Source organism: Musca autumnalis, unplaced genomic scaffold, assembly GCF_047663935.1.
Source record: "Musca autumnalis isolate F117 unplaced genomic scaffold, ASM4766393v1 scaffold_2, whole genome shotgun sequence".
Classification (NCBI taxonomy): Eukaryota; Metazoa; Arthropoda; class Insecta; order Diptera; family Muscidae; genus Musca; species Musca autumnalis.
In genome coordinates, this window is record NW_027411755.1 from 197,677,557 (window position 1) to 197,700,819 (window position 23,263).

General features: G+C 38.1%; 1 protein-coding gene across 1 annotated transcript in view; it reads right to left on the bottom strand.

Annotated features, from left to right (window-relative positions):
* Positions 1–23,263, bottom strand: part of LOC141395084 (UPAR/Ly6 domain-containing protein twit) — a 79,496-nt gene that overhangs the window by 31,979 nt on the left and 24,254 nt on the right. The window contains exon 2 of the mRNA XM_073970506.1: positions 3,872–4,057. Coding sequence (XP_073826607.1) covers positions 3,872–4,057 — 186 coding nt within the window. The remainder of the gene's footprint in view (positions 1–3,871; positions 4,058–23,263) is intronic.

Here is a 23,263-nt window from a genome sequence, read left to right on the forward strand (position 1 = left end):
CAGCAGAAGACCTTTAAGAGGTATATCTCAATAGAAAACTTTAAGAGATCCTATATCACTAGACCTTTAACAGGTCTGTTTTCAATAAAAAATCTTTTAGGAGGTTTTTTTTATCAATAGAAGACCTTTAGGAGGTCTTTTATCAATAGAAGACTTCAATATAGAAAACCTTTAAGATGTCGATATTATAGAAGGTCTCTTCTATCATTGAAGGCCCTTATAAAATACCCCGTATTATTCCAAGTATTTCATGGGCTGTCAAAACTTTTTAATCCTACAAATCGCCTGGACCAGATGGTGTCATGCCGGCGATGCTTCAAGAAGCACTCGCATAACAAAACCAGGTACTCAGTCTCCTGACCTTCAAGTGGAAGACTGCATCAATCCATCGCTGTGCTTTTACGTCGAAAAACTCAAAAGTTCCACGTAGAGTAAACAGTAAGTCTAAAGTCGGGATTGCGGTATGAATCAACACTGGTAATTTCTGCATAACATTTATGAAAAGGATAGCCATAATAGCCATTTTAGTATGTGCCGGCATGGTTTTGGAGCTTTTGGGCCATTATCTCAGGAAGTATTGACTTACTCCAGAAACAAAATTGTACAGTTGTAAATGAGACCGGTAGAACAACTTACTGAAAAAATAATCAAACGATGCGAGAGGAGATCTTAAACTTCACTTTTTCCTAGGGAGGTACCCGAGGGAGTGGACCGATATAGTACATATTCCAACCTGAAACATGACTGGATGAAATAATACGATGTGCAAAGTCTGCACCAACCAGAAACTCCCTGCCACAATTATCTTGCGGATTTGCCATTTTGGTTGGTGCAGTCAGGGTTTCTTGGAACTTTTAGGCCAATATCTCAGGAAGTATGTGCATGCGCAAGAAAAAAATTGTACCGTCGTGAAGGGAGTCGCAAGGACAACTTACTAAAAAAATTTCAAAACCATCCGAGAGGAGCTCTTAAACTTCACTTTATCCGAATTTTGTGTGGGAGGTACCCGAAGGAGTGGACCGACTATGGACTATATATTGGAACCCGATATATATCTGGAAGGAATAATACGACGTGTAAAGTTTGGACCAAATCAACTGCTCCCTTCGAGAGTTATCGTTAACACCAATTTTTAGTAAAATTTTGAACTTTTGTGGGGGAGGTACCCGAAGGAGTGGGCTGATATGACCCATCTTCGAATTTTAATTAAGTTTGGACAAAATATTACCATACACCAAATTTGGTTTGAATCGGTTGATCCGTTCGAGACAGACAGCCAGACAGACTCCAAATTGTCTGAAACGAATTTCGTCAAAACATACTTGGTTATTTCGTTATTTCGATGAGGGACATTTTTGGTTGTATCAAAGTGTTTATACCCTTTCTAGCCTAAAGGCTGAGGGTATAACAAAACACACAGACTTTTCGGTATCCACGAGATTGCATTCCTCTCGTCGTCCTAGATTTTATTTAGTTCAACTAATCCATTCTTTTCTCCGGCTTCTTCATGTCCCATTCCTTTTCTCTTCTTTCAGGATGGGTACAATGGACCGCTGGTTTTCATGTAGAGTGGCTGCATACAAACAACGGCAGCTGCGCGTCCTACAATCTAATCTAACAAACTAAAATTACAGAAGATTAGGTGGTTTCAGACACAGCGAAGATATTTTAGCACTGTTGGAAGATAGGAGCTTACCCATTAGTATAATTTAGAAAAGTGCTTTGAAGGCCTCTAAGATGGCGATGATGTTATCATAAGCGACGGTCTTGAACAACGTAGATCCAACGATTCTTCATAGGGTAATAACAACAAAGTGGAAAAATCAAACTGTAACTCAACCATACGAGGAAATCTACCGTTATGTGTGTAGGGATGTCAAACCGATCAAACGATTTTCTGAGATTGAGGTGGTCAGGGAAACCAGAACAAGTCCGAAGTTGATGGGGAGATAATAACAATCAACCATATTTGTTATTTCGAATCTCTCAAATTAAACACCAAACAATAATCTATTATGCCAATGGTTTTGGAGACAATAGCCTGAACAGACTGTTATGATGGCAACATCTTTAAGGCCAGAGGCTACCGGGAAAACGAAACGAATGAATCAGTATTGATGCCTCTCCTAGAAAGTTCACCCTTAAAGGGTGAACCATTCCTACTTTTCCTATTTTTATGTCCATTATAAACATCGGAACAAAATTTGAAAGCTCCAACTGCTTCCAGTGACTTGTTGCCTTAAAAACATATCGTTGGATCCATAGTGCAGTGGCCCGAAAGTTACAAAAACATTCTCAATATTTTGTTTGTAATATATAGTGGCGTTATTTTGGTCCACCACTTCTGTTAGCGTTTTGTATACAGACATGGGATGTGGATCATTCACTCCATTGCAGGCGATCATTGATGTTTTACCTTAGTAAATGACCACTGAAGTCATTTACTCCGTTATAGATGTACACTTCATACTGGATGACCACTGAAGTCATCTACCCGATAATAGATACTGACACATACAAAATGGCCGCAGAGGTCATCGGTTCTATAGTAAATGATCACTGAACTGACAAATGAAATAATATACTTCATAGAATATGGACGCTAAAGTTACCGAAAGAGAATAACGTGCCAACATGTCAGTCACCAGGTCACATTGGACTAAAACAGTAAGCATTTAGGATACAAGATCCAACCTGAAATTCTAGAAATTGCGTTATATTCTTCCTATTCACTGTTCGTTACTAACATAACGCGGACTGTTTCTGCAAAAAGTTTCTGCAACAAAAATCCAAGCGGTTGGAGAGCATGTCCTATACTGAACTTTTCCGAAATTTTGTGTGGGAGGTACCCAAAGGAGTGGACGGATTGAGTCCATATGGGAACCTCATCTAAGTCTGGTAGAAATTTCACGATGTGCAAAGTATGGACCAAATCGGTTACTCCAATCAAGAGTTATCGTGCGCGCAAATTTTCCGAACTTTTGTGGGTGAGGTACTGGAAGGAGTGGACCGATATAAACCATTTTCGAATCTTAACTGAGGTTGGACACTTTATGACGAAAGCCAAAATTTGGACCGAATCAGTTGATCCGTTCGAGTGTTATCGTGCGTTCCAAGCAGCCAGACAGACGGACAGACATACAGACGGACGGATATGGCTAAATCAACTTCAAACATACTTGGGGTCTAAAAACATTATTTCGATGAGGCACATTTTGCACGTATGAAAGTGTATATACCCTCGTTACAATACATGCTGAGGGTATAAAAAGGATATCCTTGAACCAGTGACTATCTACGCAGATAGTCCATTTGCAAATATTTTTAAAAAAAATTTCCCTTGAATTGAGCTGGATGGTCGAATATAAAATAATAGCAATATTTTCAAAAGATCCAACATTTCCCAAGATTAACAACTGTAAGAAAATGCCGTTAACCAACTGCGCAGTTTCCAATTAAAATGCAATAAATTTCAACAAAATTGCATCTTTCATATTTAGTCTGAGCACGTGATATTATTCCATGATGATGATTGGTGATGAGCGATTGAATTTCACAGCAGCTGGCACTTAATTAATGAATGGATCATTAAGAAAGTGAACAATTAACAATATCAATAAAAGCAAATTCCTAACAAGATGATAGATGTAAAAGGAAAGATTTTACACTCCCAAGAATCTAAATATTCTCTGCAGCAAACATCAGCCGCAGCAGTTATTTCAATGCAGTCAAGCATATGAATTACCTTATTGGGTGGGTAGATGTGTTTTTTATTAATTACCTTATTGGGTGGGTGTGGGTGTGTTTTTTATCTTTCATCATTATTTTGTATTTTTTATAATTTAGCTTTTAAAATTATTAAGTGTCCTACCTTCTTGCACAAGTTTCTTGCACACTGGACGGGCATTCACTGCTTTAAATCCAACATTGTAGGTACAATTGACATAACTCCAGTAACGTTGTTGATCCGTTATGCCATTGGGATCGAAGGGATCATTGCAGAATTCTCCATTGGAAACATCTGTTGAACAGCGCCAACATTTTAAAACACTTTGAGCTGAAAAAGAATACACGAAATGATTACAAATGATTATTTACGAAAAAGTGTATAAATGGAAATTCGGCACAATGTGACATAAATTTAAAATGCGTGATATTTCTTTAAATAATCTTTAAATCCCAATGTGTTAAACATTCAAAATTGGTGGTCTTGTTTTAAGGAACTATTAAAGATCCTTCACTAGGAATTTGATAATAGTTCAAAAATAATTAATAAACATCTCAATTCGTGGCCAGAATTTCTAAACGACAACTCGTACTTCGGAAGTCTCTTGTTCCCTTCAAGTGTGTTTTCTTTGTGGTGCTATTGGGGAAGTAGTGATCTCATTTGTTGCTCTTAATTGTTTCACAATAGAAACATGACAAATCTGAGACACAATACATTGTTGATTTTATTTTTTTATTCTTAAAATTTCTCACATTATTTTTTGCCACAAATTATCTACTTCATCAATCACAACAACAAGCGATTTTGTCATGTCATAATTACAGTAGCATGTGTGTGACTTAATAAAATTGCAATTACTTTTAAACACATTCTCCGTCTAATTTTATTTAATGATCACTTTAAAACCAACCTCAATCGTTGTCGACACATCACATTCCGTGCCATCTTTTGATCTTAGAGAAGGAAAGTAAAAACTTTTTACTGCGCATTTGTTTTTGGTTGTCATTTGTTTAGGCACAACCAAGTAGGGGGTAATTTTGTAGATACTAGAAAATATGACTTGTTCACTAAATTACCTCAACTTTTAGAAATTTCCATTCCCAGTTGATGATACACTAGAATTCTTTTCAAAATCATGACAGATAATTGCATTGAAATGTAAATGACAATAAGTGTCATGTTTAACATTATTTTTCCGCTTTTTACTTGGCTTTAGGCTAGTCGCAAGGTATTTAAGTGTGACTCACTTTGAATTGCAGATCAAACAAAAATGATCTATGTATTCTAGAATTGGTGCCTCATATTCCTTATGAAAGGTAAATATAAACTCAGATTATGTATAAGACAAGTAAAAAAGTATCAGTCGGCTTTACCCTCAGCCTGTGTGAATTTAAACACATTTTTCCCAAAAAACGTATGTATTTGGGGGGTCTTCAGAATTTTGGGCGTTTGAACTTGCCACAAAGATATGGATTAGGATAAAATCTTTTCATGGGGAGTTACCTAAAGAAATGGACCGACATATTACATTTTGGAAGTGTGTCTTGTTTTGGGAGTCATTCCTCTCGATAGGACCATTATATCACAAAACATGGACTTGCCCACGAAAAACATAATATCGCTGTAAACAGGCATACTAGGAGTACCTTCTGTAAAAATTGCCAAAGGATTCTTAACCGCACTTAAACAAAAATGTTGACATTTATGTGGGTGTTACCATAAGGAATGGACCGATAGGGCCCACTTTTGAACATAAACTATGTTTGGACCAGATATTTCGATATCCAAATTTTGGACCAAATCGGTTGCTCTGTTTATGAGCGCCATGCTTATCATTTTAGCAAATATTTTCGAACTTTTTTGGGGGAGCTACCGGCAGGAGTGGACCTATAAGCACCATCTTTGAATTTCATATAATTTTCGAAGAAATATTACGATAGACAAAGTGTGGTGCAAAGCAGTATTCGGTTGGGGAGTTGTCGTGCGCACCAACCACTACACATGTTGATCGTTGGGGGTTTTTACAGTTTCCGGGTCATTTTCTCAAGAATATGGACCTGCAACTGAAAAAACTTGTACCAGGTTGCCTTGAGTGCAACCTGTTGCAAGACACATCAAAACGATTCGTGAGGATGTCCTGACCTGTACATTTTCACAATTTGGTATGTGTGGTATTCGAAGGAATTGACATATCGTCGGTGTCATGCTTAAGTGTTCCATACGCCATTTTTGACTTTTTGAGATACAGGTGGTTTCTAGGGTTTTCCCGTATGCTCTTTCTGAATTTCTAGTCGGCTTTCTCCTATCTGCTCTAGTTTCAGAGATACCCACGTCTCGACGGAAAAGCATAAACTTTTTTCAGTTATGAAACTAATATTTTAAAAACTTACAAGTTTAAAAACATATTTCAAAAAAAAATTTATTGAGGCAAATATAGAAAATTTTTTTGTCACTTTGTTCCATGTGATTTACAATATTTCACATTTGTGTCATAAGTGCGGATATGGAACAAATCGACAAAAATTCTTTTTTAAAAAAAATCTCTTTAACTTTTATATTCAAATACATATTCCTCTAAATTTTTGCAAATATGTTCTATATACTATTATTAATATTTCAAGTCAAAAATATAAATATTTGCTTTAGTCAGCTCCACACAGTTGTGACGCAAAACATTAAAATGCGATTATCTCAAAACGGGCGTATGGAACACTTAAGCATGACACCGACGATATATAGTCCATATTATAAGCTGATCTATGTCTCGTAGAAATATTACGATGTCCAAAGTATGGACCATATCGGTTACTGTCTTCGAGAGTTATCGTGCGCACTATTTTAGCGAAAAGTGTTGAACATTTGTAGGGGAGGTACCCAAAGCAGTGGACCGATAAGGCCCATCTTAGAACTTAATTTAACTTACCCGTTCGAGAGTTACCGCGAGTTCCATCCACAACACATGGTGCCATGGCGGGAATAGGGAAATATGGACTTGCCCCTGAAAAACTTGCACTGTCGTAAGGGGGCCATCGAATACAAGTTGCTACAACAACAAGTAAAAAAGTATCAGTCGGCTTTGCCGACAGAGATATACCCTCAGCCTATGTGAATTGAAACTTTCATCTACGGACAGATCGAAAGTATTTGGGGTCTTTTCAGAATTTTGTAGCCTTTTTGGACATTTGAACTTGCCGACAAAAATGTGGATTAGGATTAAAGTTCAGAAGATTTGCGAAGGAGGAACTTAAAGGAATGGACCGTCTTGGTCCAATATAGAAGTGGATCTTATTTTGGGAGTCATATACTTTTGAATGATATCCGCCCACTATTCATTTCAGTGGGTCATGGTATAACTTTTGGACTAGTATGCCAGGAAGCATGGACTTGTCCACGGAAAACATAATATCGCTTTAAACAGGACCACAAAGAACAGCATCGGTATACATTCCCAAATGATCTTCGAGCAGCGTATAGGGGACAGTGAATACAAGTTGCTACAACAAAAATCAAAGCAATCCCACGGCAGCGGGTTCTGGCGTTCCGGCCAGCGGCTGCCACCTCAGTGTTCATGTGTTTGTATTTGTATCGTTTTTCTGTGCTGGGAGCAGCATATCCCGGAATGTCTGCTCCGGATTCTTTTGGTCCGTGCCGGAGGAAAACCCAGGACCAATATATTTGTGCTCGGTTTGTCACATCCGCATCTTCCCCATATCCAATCTTCGGCGAAATGCAATAGATGTCAGGAGTGGGTGCATTTAAGGGGTTGTTCTGGACTATGTTGCTGCATGCTGCGCGAACACAGCCCCCAGTGAGTCGTCGTCAGATTACGAAACTCCTTCGTCGTCAGATCACAAAACTCCTTCGTCGTCAGATTACGAAACTCCGCAGCTCCGCAGCAGTCCCCCCAACAGCAGCCGCACGCGCAGCATTTAACGCCAGCAGTTGTTGTCCAATCCCGGAAAATGCATCCTTTTTGCAATTTAATTGCAATGGACACCGTGGTAAGATCGATGAAATAGTGGAATTTATGAATCGGAAGAAGATCAAGGTCGCGGCAGTGCAGGAAACCATGCTGAACGACCACAGCTCAGTACGTTGTGATGGTTACAACGTAATAAGGAAGAATCGCACTAGATGTGGAGGTGGGGGATTACCTTTCCTTTCGCACCAGTCTATTCAATACAGACCTATCTCGCTTGAGCCTGCCTCTAACGACCCGTACATAGATGGGGGTAGCAGTCGGGTGTGGAACTGCCGAAATAGAGTTGATGAACGTATACATCCCGCCGAGAAATAGGTGTATCTCAGATTATAAGCCTGACATTAGCCCGCTTTTGGAAGGTCATAATCGTCTGGTCCTGGGGGACTTTAATGCACATCATGATATGCGGCATTCGGCCTTCAATCGAGCACCCCGAAGAGAAGAGTGTTACGTCGCATTAGATCTCTTCCTGCCGAGGATGAACCACCACAGTTTACAATGGATGATGTTGCGAATGCCATTTCCATGGTAATGCTGAAACAGATGGATGAGCCGGGAGTGGAGTATCTCACTAAAGTCCTCAACCTGTCGCTAGCCACCCTTATTGGTGGTCCCGCTGCTGAAGCCAGTCAAGAATGCCAGCAAAGGTAAATCGTACAGGCCGATTACGCTTTTGTCACCTGTAGCGAAGCATGGATTCCGTAAGCCGCACAGCAGCACAGCTACTCGTTACTCCCATCAAGAGTTACCGTGCACAAATTTTCCGGCCATTTTCGAAGTTTTGTGGGAGAGGTACTGGAAGAAGTGGACCGATATAACGCATTTTAAACTACGTTTGGACAAAATATTACGAAAGCCAAATTTTGGGCCGAATCGGTTGATCCGTTTGAGGGTTATCGTACGCTCCAGCCAGACAGACGGATGGACATGGCTAAATAAACTCCAAATTGTCTGAAACGCATATCGTCTAGAGATACTTGGGGTCTAAAACCATTGAGGCATATTTGCATATTTTGCACGTGTGAAAGGTATATACACTTTCATACGGGCATCGCCCAATCGAAATAATGGTTTTAGGGTATATGGTAACATGGGGCGCCTTCGCCACTGGGGCGGCTACGCCAGCGCTATTTTCTCGCAAAATACAAACGCTAGAAAAAATCCGTTAAAGGCAAAATTGTGAGTTTAATGAAGATCTATCATCTCCCAAAAGTTGGCATTTGTGTCATAGGTATGATAGCGGACGCACGCGGTTTTGTGTTTTCAGGGTATTGGAAAAAATAATTATGGTATTGCGATATCTTCTTCACCTTTTGTGATATCAAAAGCACATTTTATACCATTAGAAGACAACTACTGAAGAATATAAATCCTAATAATTCGCATGAAAAAAGCAATTGCAAATTTGTAAGGGGTGGGGCGCATACGCCATGATAGGGGCGTGGTGGGTTAATGTTAGAAATTTGTCATGTTTAACTTAAATTCTTTCAAACATAGATATACCTCACTATAATGTGAAGTTAAAATCAAATATTATCCTAAACGTATCTTGTTTCAGTTATATTATGATTTTTGTACCTAATTGGTTACTTTTTGTGAATTTTAAAATCATTTTTGATTATTCCATAGATAACATGTTCCTTTTTTGCATAATGTTGATATTTAAGGAATAAGTATGGTAAATTACAGTTTTAGAGTCCGTTGGAGAATGTTCAATATCGATGGCGAAGCTGTCCTATGAGTGGGGAGGCTTCGCCACTTTTTAGACATTCTGTAAATTCTCAAAAATATTATTTTAAAAACAAAATTATAATCATTAATATATCAAAACTTATAGTTAAGATTTGCTAATATTTGTACCAAAAATAATATTTGAAAAAACTTTAACGGTGTCGGTATGAAAACATTTTGAACAAAAACGTGGCGAAGGCGCCCCATGTTACCATAAATGCTGAGGGTAAAGAAATCAAAAGGATTCGACAGGAGGTCTTAAATTTTTTCGAAAAAATTTGAACATTTGTGGGGTAGGAACTTAAATTCAGCTTGGACAAAATATTACGAAAGCCCAATTTTGGACCAAATCGGTTAATCCGTTCGAGAGTTATCGTGCGGTCCAGCCAGACAGACGGACGGACGGGCATTGCTAAATCGATTCTGAATTGTCTGAAACACATTTCGTCCAAACATACTTGGGATCTAAAACCATTATTTCGATGAGGCACATTTTGCCCGTATGAAAGTGTATATAGCCTCGTTAGCATAAATGCTGAGAGTAGAAATATCCCTTGTTTTGAAGACCCTCGCAAAACAAGGACTGTGTCGATTTTCAACTATTGGATCGGTTATGTCATGCCACGTGAATAACAGAAAGCCATATGAAATAAGTCTGTTCTCCGCCGCACAGTGGTTCAGAATTGCTTTTTCCTACCTTCTTTTCTGTAACTTTTGAACGGAGTTGCAGGTCAAATTTAAACTTTTGAGTTTTTTTTTACAAATTTTCATGAAAATAGGAGTGTTTTTTATATCTTCCTATGTAATAAATATGGTCAAACACCACCAAACTACAAAAATACCAAAAAAAAACTAAAAAAATCAAAAAAAAAATTTCAAAAATTTAAAAAAAAATTATATAAAATTTAAATTACTTCAAAAATTAAAAAAAAAATGTCCTTGGGTTTTCATAAAACTTATATAACTCGTATAAAATCTCATATACTCAAAAAAATGTCCACTTGTGTAAAAAAGCTGTAATTCATATGGGAAACGGTATGGAAAAAAACACACATTTTTACCCATGTAATTTTAATAAATTTAAAAAAGTGTTAAACGGACGGAATGGGGTGGGTACAAAAGTATATATGGGCATTGTTCCATGTTATTCCACAAAAGTCTGGAATTTCATAAAATTTAGTACCTGGTTTTTTAAAAGATGTTTAAAGGCCACAATCCTAACTATTTTACAAAAAAAAAAAAAAACAATAAACACAATATCTAATATAGTTTCTGAGAAATAGCTTCTTTCTCCAGAAAGTTGCAAAAATTACGCATTTCCCAAAAAATGGGGAACATTTTCGTTTTAAGGGGCACCCCACGCCCACACCTTCAAATATTTTGACCTAATTTTTTGGTTTCCTTAGTTTCAATATGTTTACTATCGAATCCCATATAGAAATTTAATATCTTGGACAAAGCAAAATTTTGATTCTTGGCCAGGAAAATCCATTTCTGAACCACCGTGCGCCGAAGTGTTCTATCCATTGAGAATCCGAAATACCAAGTAAAACCCCCTCCAGAAGAAAGATGTAACAAAATCTTTCAAATAACAATCTTGGGGCAGTATCCTTAAACTGTTTCTGTACCAAAAGGTAGTCCTATAGTTACAATTTTCCGAATTGACCTATACCGACAATTCTCTATTCTAAATAGCAAATTTAAGCCATTTTGGTTCGATAATATGATAAAAATGCCGAAACACGCTCGGTTCCGATTTTCACCTAAAGCAATAGGGTTCTTCCTATGGCTTAAAAACTGATCTTGATCACAACTCATCTAAAACACTTCATTTAACAATAAATCCAAATATGAAATCATATCGTTCATTATTCACACAAGTATAATTTCCATATATTAATTTCATTATTAGTCATAATGATTTCATATTTCACATTCCACTTCATCAAATAGGTCAGTGTCTAACAAACTCTGGAAACATATGGATACTTATGAAATATGTATGTATGACTGGGAATAGCTAGCGAAGAATGCGCACAAATTTATTTTAATTAGTTATAATGAAAGATAAATAACACATGAATATGCTACAGATATCTTAAAAATGATTTAATAAAAATAGCTCTGTTCGAAAAGCTGCAAGACTCTACAAGGTTTGCAATTTAACCGTTTTTATACACAATTTAAGTATTGGTGCGCATAATCTGCCATAATCTTAAAGTTTTAAAATTTGTACCATTCTTCCTTCATACATTTGAAAAGTTTTACAAATTTGTGTGTAGGAGAACAAACACGATATTTATACAAGAAATTATTTGCGAATTTATTTATATATGTACTCATATTTATTAACAAATGAGTTTCAATGAGAAGAATGTTTGTTTTAAAATAATATTCAATAACGTCCTCTATCCCAAAACATCCTTATCGTGTAATACCCTTTAATTAATGCAAACCTTATCATCAAGTCTCTACTTTGTTAATTGTTTTCCAACTTAAAAAAAAATGTTTTCGATAAACTTCTTTCCCACAATTGAATTGCACACCAGTTGTGGTTTTTTTTTCTTTTTGCAGAACGTATTTCTTTTTCCATTTTCCATTTGCTTTTCCGCGCCCCATACACAACTTGGACAACAACTTGGCTATCAACAAAAGTTTGCCATAATTTTCTTCAACAACTAAAACAAAAACCCCAATCAAGTTGACGAAGTTGCACTTCGGCAATCAAAGAAAAAGCTTAATACTACACTTGTGGTCTTCGGGGGGAGGTTAACAGTAACGACTAGTTGATGCAACACGTTGATTACTATCAATTTAAAGCAAACTGTGAAGAAAAACTATTAGAAAAACACACACATCCATACGAACATACAAAAACTCTCATAAACCCTATTGTGAGTGCATTGCACTTGTGTCGCACAATATATGCAAGTAAGTGTAGCAGACAGTTTGCCTACTTCTCTTCATGGCCCCAATTACATACGTGTCATATATGAAGTTAAAAATTTTCACTTGCTATATTAACCCATTGAGGGGGATGTGGAACATTATTTTATTTCTTAAAAGATAACATCTTTGGTAATAAGAACAAAATCGAATAGTCTTTTTTGGGACAACTGAAGGTATCTTCTAAGACTGGACTCATTATTGTTAGAAAACACATCGGTTTTGTATGAGATAACCTGTTGGTCTTTTATGGGAAGACCTATTGGACTTTTATAGGTCCAATATGTTTCTGTGAACGGATTTATTGGTCGTTTATTAGAAATTCTATTGTTATTCTATTGTAAAACGTATGGGTGTTCTGTTGGAAGACCCATCGGTTTAGATGTGAAAATACCTTTTTCTTCTGTGAGAAAATTTAAGGCATGACTTATTGGTCCTCTATGAGAGGACTTGTTGATTTTCTGTGAGAAAGCCTTTTTGTCTTCAATAATAAAATCATTTTGCATTTCATCGCAGTCTTTAATAAACAAAACTTCTTCTAAAGCCCTTCTATAGACAGAATATCTTGTGAAGACCTTTTGCAGACAGAAGATCTTCTGAAGAACTTATATGAACAACTCCTACTGTAAAGAGAATATCTTCTAAAGGCGTTCAATAGACAAAATACCCTCTGAAGTCTTCCTTTCGAGAGAAGATTTTCTATTTAAACAAATAAAAAAGTGCCAGTCGGCTTTGCCGACAGATATATACCCTAAGCCAATATGAAGTGAAACTTTCACCTACGGACAGATCGAATGTATTTAAGGTCTCTTCTTAATTTTGTGGCCCTTTTTGGACATTTGAACTTGCCGACAAAAATGTGGACTAGGAATTAACTGCACTAAGACACAAATGTTGAACTTTTGTGGGGGAGGTACCCTTAGGGAGGACCGATATTGGCCATTTTAGAAGTTAAACTAAATTTTGACAAAATATTAGGAGATCCAAAGTTTGGAACAAATTGGTTGCTCCATTCAAGGGATATCGTCCTAGCATTTTAGTGACATTTTTTTAAATATTGGGGAGAAGTACCGGACGTTGTGGACCGGTATTGCCCCATGAAGCTAAGTTTGGATATAATATGACGAAGACCAAATGTTGGACCAATCGGTGGAACAGTTCGAGAGTTATCGTTCTCTCCGACCGCCACATATGGTGACATAGGGGGTTTTAACACCTTTCGGGGTGTTTTCCCATGAAATATGGACTCGCCCCTGAAAAAACGTTTACCGTCTAATGGAGGTAGCGAATGCAAATCGCTTAAACACAAATCAAAGTGATTCGAGAGCAGGTCTTAAAGTGAACTTATCCGAAATTTTGTGTGAGAAGTACCAGAAGGAGGAGACAAATGTAGTCCATATTCGAACCTGATCTATATCTGGTAGATATATTAGGATGTGCAAAGTATCGATTACACCGGTCACTCCCTTCAAAAGTTATCGTGCGCACAACTTTTCCGAACATTTTTCAACTTTTGAGGGGGCGGTACTTGAAGGAGTGGACCGTTATGGCCTATCTTCGAATTTAAACTATGTTTGGACAAAATATTACGAAGGCCAAATTTTAGACCGAATCTGCAGATACGTTCGAGAGTTATCTTGCGCTCCAACCACTACACGCGGTGTCATAGGAGCTCTTTGAAACTTTTAGTCTATTTTCTCAGGATGTATGGACTTGCCCCTAATAAAACTTTTACCGTCGTATGGGGGCAGTGAATACATGTTGCTGCAACAAAAATCAAAGCGATTCGAGAGCAGGTCCTAAACTGAACTTTTCCGAAATTTTCTATGGGAGGTACCCGAAGGAGTGGACCGATAGAGTCCATATTGGAACCTCATCTAAATCTGGTAGAAATTTTACGATGTGCAAAGTATGGACCAAATGGTTTACACCCTTCAAGAGTTATTGTGCACACAAATTTTCCGAACATTTTGTGGGGGAGGTACCTGAAGGAGTAGACCTATATGGCCCATTTTCGAACTTAAACTAAGTTTGGACAAAATATTACGATAGCAAAATTTTGGACCAAATCGGCTCTCAAACGGAGTTATCGCGCGCACCAGCCCGCCAGACAGACAGACAGACGGACATTGCTAAATCGACTCCAAATTGTGTGCAGCACATTTCGTCCAAACATACTTGGGGTCAAAACCATTATTTCGATGAAACACATTTTGCCCGTATGAAAGTGTATATACCCTGGTTAGCATAAATGCTGAGGGTATAAAAAGCACCTTCGGATGGATTAAATACCTTCTATTGTTAGAAGTCCTTCTGTAGGCAGAAGTCTTTGTGAAGCCCTTTCGTTGACAGAAGAGCTTCTGACGGCCTTCAGAAAGTGTCCTATCTTTTAAAGGTTTTCCATCTATAGAAAGCCTTCAGAAGACCTTCGGTCTACAGAAGGCTTTCCGTCTATAGAAGACTTTCAAAAAGTTTTCTGTCTATAGAATACCATCACAAAGACTTCTGTCCTTCTATAGACAAAAGTCCTTTTATAGACAGAAGTCCTTCTGAAGCCCTTTTGTTGACAGAAGACTTTCTGAAGGACTTCAGAAGATATCCTATCTATTAAAGGTTTTCCGTCTATAGAAAGCCTTCATAAGATATTCTATAGAAGACCTACAGAAGGCATTCTAACTATAGAAAACCTCCAAACAGTTATCTGTCTATTGAAGACCGTCAGAAGGTCTTCAGACTGTCAGAAGGTCTTCAGACCACAAGAAGATATTCTATCTAAAGAAGGCGTTCAAAAGCTTCACTGTCCATAGAAGAAATTTGGAAGGTCTTCAGTTTATAGAAATCCCTTAGGATGTCTTCTGCCTATAGAAGACCCTTAGAATGTCTCATGTCTCCAGTAGATCTGTATCAAGTCTTCTCTCTCTAGGAGGGCTATAAAAGGTCTTCTTCGGTCTAGAAGACATTTAGACACTACTATGGGTCTAGAAGACCTATAGAAGGTCTTTTGTCTACAGAAGGCTTTTAGAAGGTTTTCTGTCTTTAGAGAACATTTAGAGGGTCTTCTGTCTCTAGAATAAATTAAAAGGGTATTATGTCTATAGAAGACCTTTTAAAGAGTTTTCTGTCTCTAGGACAACTTTAGAGTGTTGTCAGTATCCAGAAGCCCTTTTGAAGGTCTTATATCTACAGGAGACTGTTAGAGGGTCTTCTGTCTTTAGAACCTTTATAAGGTGTTCCGTCTAAAGAATACATTTAAACTGTCTTCTGTCTGTAGACGGCCTTTTGTGGATCTTCTTCCTATGGAAGACTGTTAGAGGATTCTATAGATGACCTATAGAAGGTCATCTTTCAATAGAAAACCTTTAGAGGGCTTTCAGCCTATAGAAGACCTTTAACGGGCCTACTGAAGACCTTTAGAGCGTTTTCAGTCCATAGAAACCTTCTGTTTATAGAAGATCTTTAGATGGTTTTCAGTCCATAAAAACCTTTAAACTCCCTTTTGTCTATAGCAGACCTTTAAAGGGGTTTCTGTCTCTAGAAGATCTTTAGAGGGTCTTCTGTCTTTAGAAAAACTTTAGAATGTCTTCTGTCAACATAAGACCTCTAGAGGATCTTCCGCCTTGTGTAGTCCTTTTGAGGGGTTTTTGTCTATAAATACCTTTAGAGGGTCTTCTATTTAAAGAAGGCCTCAGAATATATTCTGTATATAGAAGACATTTAGAGGGTCTTATATCTAATGACGACCTAAGATGGTCATCTGTCTATAGACAACCTTAGAAGGTCACTGTAGAAAATCGTTAAGGGCCTCCTTCCTTCAGAAGAACTTTAGAGGGTCTTTTGTCTCCAAAATATCTTCTGTCTATAGAAGATCTCTTGATAGTCTTCTGTCTACAGAAGACAATTAGAGGGTCATTTGCCTCCAGAAGACCGCTAGTGGGTCTTCTGTCTCCTAAAGACCTTTAGGAGTTGTTCTATCTGTGGAAGACCTTTAGAGGGTCTTCTGTCAATAGAAGACCTTTGGCCCTCTAAAGCCTACACAAGACTTTTAATTGGGCTATTGAAGGCATTTAGAGAGTTTTCAGTCTATAGAAACCTTTAGGAGGCCTACTGTCTATATAAGACTTTGGATGGTTTTCTGTCTGCAGAATACCTTTAGAAAGTACTTTGTATCTAGAAAGCCTTTAAGGGTCTCCTGTCTCTAGAAAAACTTTAGTTAGTCTTCTATCTCCAGAAGACCTTAGAAGTTCTTCTGTCCATAAAAGACCTCAAGATGGTCTTATGTCTATAAAAGACTCCTGGAAGGTCTTCTGTCTATAGAAGGCTTCTAGAAGGTCTTCTCTCTATAGAAGACTTCTAAACGGTTTGGACGGCCTTTTGCGTACATAAGAAATCTGTTATGTCTTCTGTCTACAAAAAAACTTTAGATGGTCCTCTGTCTAAAGAAGACCTCTAGAGGGCGTTCTGTCCATAGAAGACTTCTAGAGGACGAAAGAACTTCTGTTTAAAGAAGACTTCTAGAAAGTCATCTGTCTGTAGAAGATCGTTAAAAAGTCTTCTGTCTATAAAAGATCATTAAAGGATCTGCTGTCTCCAGAAGACTTTAAGAAGGTCTTCTGTCTAAAGATCTTTAGATGGTCCTCTGCTTATAAAAGAAAAGAAGGTCTTCTATCGAAAGAAGACTTCTGGAAGGTTTTCTGCTTATAGAAGACTTCTGGAAGGTCTTCTGTCTATAGAAAACTTCTAGAAGAACTTCTGTCTATGGAAGACTTTTAAAGGGTCTTTTGTCTATAGATGGTCTCTAGAAGGTTTTGTGTCTATAGATGAACTTTAGAAAGTCTTATGTCCGTAAAGACTTTTTAAGGTTCTCCTGTCTATAGAAGACCTTTAGACTTTCTGTCTATAGACGACTTTTAAAGGGTCTTCTGTCTAAGAAAATTTTCTGTCTATAAAAAGTCTTAAGAAGGGTTTCTGTCTATTAGAGATTCTTCTGTATATAGAATTCCTCTGAAGAGTTCTCTCCATAAAAATCATTTACACTACCTTATATAATAATAGCGGCTCATAAGTTGTTAACAAACCTCCAATCATCTAGTTTCTTATGCACAAATGTTGTTAATGCCTGTAATTAGTTGTGAGTGTGTGGATGTGTGCAATAACACTGCCATGAGTGGCGAAGTTTATCAGACAGTCAGTCTGGCTCTGTCACATGTGGAGCTTCCCAGCAAAACTCTGCCTGGCTATATTTATAAAAAGAACATTAATAAGGAAATTAGTTTACTGCAACGCCGTAATTATCTACGCTGCTAATCAAAAACAAATTATGTTGAAAATTACACGATTATGGGCAAAGTGCAATTGAAAATTGACAAGAAATTTAGGCTATGGCAAATCCGCTACGCAAATGTTTTCTACGAAAAGGCCAATGACTTTTCTTTAAGATTCTTGAATTGACTACATCTCTCCTTTTTCTTCATATTTTGTGAACGTGTGGACTGCATGCTTTGGAAATTTAATAAGAAAAATTTGTATGTCATCTTTGTATGTATATAAAAAACGCAATCTCTTCGTCATGATGACAAATAAATCGCATTTAGCTTAGATTTGATGTACTTCATCATCATCACCATCATTATTACACAACGAAAAAGATGGAATCATTGTTCCATGTTCATTTCCAGCGGATGTTATAGCTATGGCAACAAAAGTCACACCCCGTATAATAAATATAATGCAAATAGATTTTTCCATCTATAGACAAATAAATCAAATTAAAATATTCACCCATTTGTTGTTGTAGATGTCTGACATTCCTCTTTTCAACGCCACTGAAATTTCATTTGAATAAATCGCTTTGGTTTAGATGCGAGGGATGTGCCAAACAATTAAATATTTGTATTAATTCAATATAAACAGAATCAATGGGCGGCGGGTGTGTGTGCGTATGATTTCTGCAATGAATGACAACATCAACACAGCTAATTCTTTTGTGTGAAATGATTCAGTTTTGATTTGGGTTGTGGCCCAGATTAATTGCACACGAGTCATATCAGGTAGTTAAAATAATCGGAAACGTTATTTTTTCCAATCTAGGTGAAGTAATGGGAGAGTGAGTGGAATAGATGTGCATGAAATACCTCACGGTGCTCTTGAGCCAACTTTAAATGAAAGGAGCTTACACCTGGGAAGTTTTTGCGGATTCTGAAACTACAATGTTCATAGATGAGAAAAATGTTTAAATAAATCGCGCTTCAAGTAAAAATTGTTAGGAGTTCTTTAGAAGTTTAAAGAAGTTTTAGAAGTTTAAATGAAACCCGAGAAACATTATGAAACAGCAATGTTCATAGATGAGAAAAATCCCAAAACAAGAAAAAATAAATAGCGGTCAAAGTTCACAGTTTTTGGTTTATTTTAGGTTTTCGCGATTTTGCTTGGAAACGGCAAGTCCTATAGATATGTTGTAGCTGTGAAAATTCTCTAGAGGATTAACCGATATAATTTGTTCCTAGGTTTTACCATTTTTGAGGGTCTGGATTCTTGTTCTATGAAAATTTGAAATGAAAACAAGTGAGCAAAGGCTATAGTCGGGACGGGGCCGGCCATGTGATACCCTACACCACTACCCCTGTGCATAAGCTTTCCACCGGTAAACATTTCTCTTAGGGAATATAATCCGACTACCACCGAAAATAATATGCCTCTTTCTCTCTGGGACCCCCATAAGCAACCAAAATTTCGTGATCATCCGATCAAAATTACGACCTGTAGCTTGATTGCAAAAAATGGAAGAATTGGATGCATTACCCTTGTTTGACCACATTCGCCAACCTGCTTTACACCAATGTAAAGGTAATATTTTCTTCTTCCATTGATAGGCTTTGCCGTTGGAATACCCCTACTAGAAGCCGATATATTCACAAAGAATAAAACTTTGAATTTGTCTCCAAATGAGTTTTTCCCCATTCCGACCCCTAAATATTATCCGACTATCACCAAAATCAATAGGCTTCTTCCTCTGTGGGGCCCCCAAAATTTCGTCACTATCCGGTTAAAATTCCAACTTGTAGCGTGATTACAAAAAATGGAAAAATTGGGTATATTACTGAATTTTGCAATATCTCGGTTTGCTCACTTATGCCAACATACTTTGCATCAATATAAAAGAGATCTTTTCTTCTTCCATTGACGGGTATTCCTTTTGGAATACTCCAACCAGAAGCGCAGATATTCGCATAAGAAACAACGTTGACTTTTCTCCACATAAGCTTTTCGCTTATTCCGACTCCTGAATATTATCCGACCATCACCAAACTAAATAGGCCTCTTCCTCTGTGGGACCCGCATCAACTCCCAAAAAATTCGTGACGATCCGATCAAAATTGCGACCTGTAGCGTGATTACAAAAAAATCGGAAAATGGGATGCATTACCGACTATTGCGATATCTCTGTTGTTTGAGCAGCTACAACAGCCTACTTTACATCGTTGTAAAGGTGATATTTTCTACTTTCATTGCCAGGTTTTGCTTTTGATATACCTCTTAAAGAAACAGAGATGTTGGCTTTGAAATAAAACATAGACCTTTTCTCCAAATAAGTTTTTGCCCATTCCGACCCCTGAATATTATCCGACCATCATTAAAATCAGTAGGCTTCTTTCTCTGTGGGACCCCCATTAACCCCTAAAATTTCGTGACGTTCCGATCAAAATTGCGACCTGTAGCGCGATTTCCAAAAAATAGAAAAATGGGATGTATTACCGACTATTGCGATATCTCCGTTATTTGGTTACCTACGCCAACCTAGTTTGCATCATTGTAAAGATGGGATCTTATACTTTCATAGTCAGGCTTTGCTTTTGGAAAATTTTCAACCAAAGCTGTGATATTCGTCAATATAATTAAAATCGCAAAAATGAAAATTGGGGTTTTATTTGCTACTATTGTGATATCTTCGTTGTTTGATCACCTACGAGCACCTACTTTACATCATTAGAAAGGTGATATTTTCTACTTTCATTGTCAGGTTTTGCTTTTGGTATACCCCATACAGAAGCTGAGATATTCGCTTTGGAAAAAAACGTTGTCTTTTTATCCACCTACGTTTTTGCCCTTTCCGACCCCTAAATATTATCCGACCATCACCAAAATCAATAGGCTTCTTCCCCTCCGGGACCCCCATCAACATCCAAAATTTCGTGACGATCCGATCAAAATTGCGACCTGTAGCGTGATTACAAGGTTTAGATGGACAGACGGACGGACGGACGGACTGACGGCCAGATCGACTCAGCTCGTCGAGACATTCATTTTGGTATATATAAGTATGGGTCTACGACCATTATTTCGATGCGTTACCAACTTTTTGCCCAAAACCAACTTATAATAAATACCCTCTCCACATAGTGGTGTAGGGTATAAATATTTCCTTTATAATTTTTTTCATTTTTCATTCAGATTTTTCCTTTATAAAAGTTTTCATTTCACATTTTCGGAGAACAAGAATTTCTACCCATCTCACATTTTTAGGTTTTTGTTAGGTTTCACGATTTGGGGTGTCGTATGGGATAAGAGATACCAAGGAACGGTCTTGACCGGCTTTAACATGGCAAAGGCCAGGATTTATCTTGGTCCCTCTCTCATTTCAATTGGACACTGACCTCCCGTGGTGTCACCTGGGGTAGCTGTCTTCAACATCCGTTAAAGGCAGAGAGCTAAAATGTGCCGCGCGTTCACCCATAAGAACGTTGGGTTTGGCCGCCGGGTTAGTAACCCTCACCTAGAAAAAAGCAACCTACTATGAAGAAAAGAAAAGCCAATCTCTCTAAAGTGGACGACCCCCGCAAACGTTTTAAGGACCATGATCTGCGAATCTGCACCTGGAATGTTCGCACTCTTTATAGAGAAGGTGCAGTTTACGCATTGGCAGATGTACTTGAAAAGTACAAGGCCGACATTACTGCCATACAGGAAATACGATGGAATGGGAAATGCGTCACAACAACCCTAAAGGTAACGCACTGTATTATAGCTGCTATGACATAAAGCATGAGTTTGGTTGCGGATTTGTGGTTGGTCGGAGGTTAAAACACCTGGAGGATAAAAGCTGGAGAAGCTTCATACCAGTGAATGAAAGACTTGCTACAATTCGAATAAAAGCAAAATTCTTCAACATCAGCATTATTTGCGCTCATGCTCCCACTGAAGACAAGGACGAACAGACCAAAGATATATTTTATGAGTTCTTAGAAGAAAAATATGACCTTTGTCCTGCCCATGACATTAAAATTATTCTAGGCGAAATCAAATTGATCACGTGGTGGTAGATGGAAGACATTCATCGAGCGTGTAGGATGTACGATCGTTCCGAGTTGCAAACATAGACTCGGGCCACTACCCTGTTGCAGCAAAGGTACGTACGAGATTAAACGTAGCAAACAAAGTGCGAACAGACACAACACGGAAGTTGGACATCGGTAAGCTGCAATCATAACAGATAGCCACAGCATATTCCACTCAACTGGCCCAATTGCTTAATCAAAGCACTTCTCGTCTCGATAACATATCAGCACAATGGCAAAATATTGCCCACTCCATGCAAACGGCCGCAAAATCAGTGCTTAGATACCAGAGACCAGAAGTGTCGTGCTGCTCCCGAAGAAAGGTATCGGGAGAAAAGGAGAAACGTCTTTTCCGCAGGAAAAAGAGAGAGGGAGAGAGATGGAAAAGCGGGAGTGTGAAAAAATCGTGATGTACAGGAGCCAGAATCAAGTCCGAAAATTCTACCAAAGAGAGAAGCATTAAACTGATGGCTTTGGAACAGGCACCTCCTCCTGTAGAGACCAGCAAGGTAATTTGGTAACTGATACAGATAGTGTGCTCAGGATATGGAAAGAACACTTTTCATACCTGTTGGTATGCAACAGCAGCGAAGACGACGAATATGCCTCATATTCAATCCCAGAAGATGGTATTGAATGTATACCGCCCAGCCAAGATGAGGTAAAGACATCAATAAACCGGCTGAAGAATAATAAGGCAGCAGGAGCCGATGGCTTACCAGCCGAGCTGTTCAAAACCGGAGGCGACACGCTGATAAGGTGTATTCATCAGCTAGTTAGCACCATCTGGCAGGAAGAACGAGTACCCGATGATTGGAACCTGAGCATCCTGAAAGGAGATAAGACTGTATGTTCTAACGATAGGGGCATTAGTCTTCTCCCTATTGCATACAAGATAGTATCAGGGATAATTTGCGAACGACTAAAGCCTATGGTCAATGAAATAATTGGGCCATACCAATGCGGCTTTAGACCTGACCAATCCACCATTGACGAGATATTTACCCTGGAGAAGACCCAAGAGATGCAGATCGACACCTACCACCTTTTTGTCGATTATAAAGCAGCCTTCGACAGCCCGCTGCGTTCAAAGGTATTCCAAGCCATATCTGAATTTTGTATCCCCGCAAAGCTCATCCGGCTTCGTAAAATGACTTTACTGACACGAGGTCCTCAGTTAAAATAGGAAAGAACCTCTCCGAAGAGTTTTGTACTGAAAGAGTTGTCAGACAAGGAGACAGCCTTTCGTGTGATCTCTTCAACATCCTGTTGGAAAAGGTTATACGAGAGGCAAGCGTCAAAAGAAGTGGCACAATCTACACCAATAGCCACATGTTGCTTGCTTATGCTGATGATATAGACATCATGGGACGATCAGTAAAAGAAGTAACTGATACCTTTATGAAGGTCGAAGGAGAATCTGCGGGAAAAACAAATTGATGGTGCCGGAAAAAACGAAAATGTGTATATTTACTAGGAAAACGAAAGAGGGAAACTTCGAGGAACCAGTTTTTCTAAATAAAACAATAAATATTTCCCGCACAG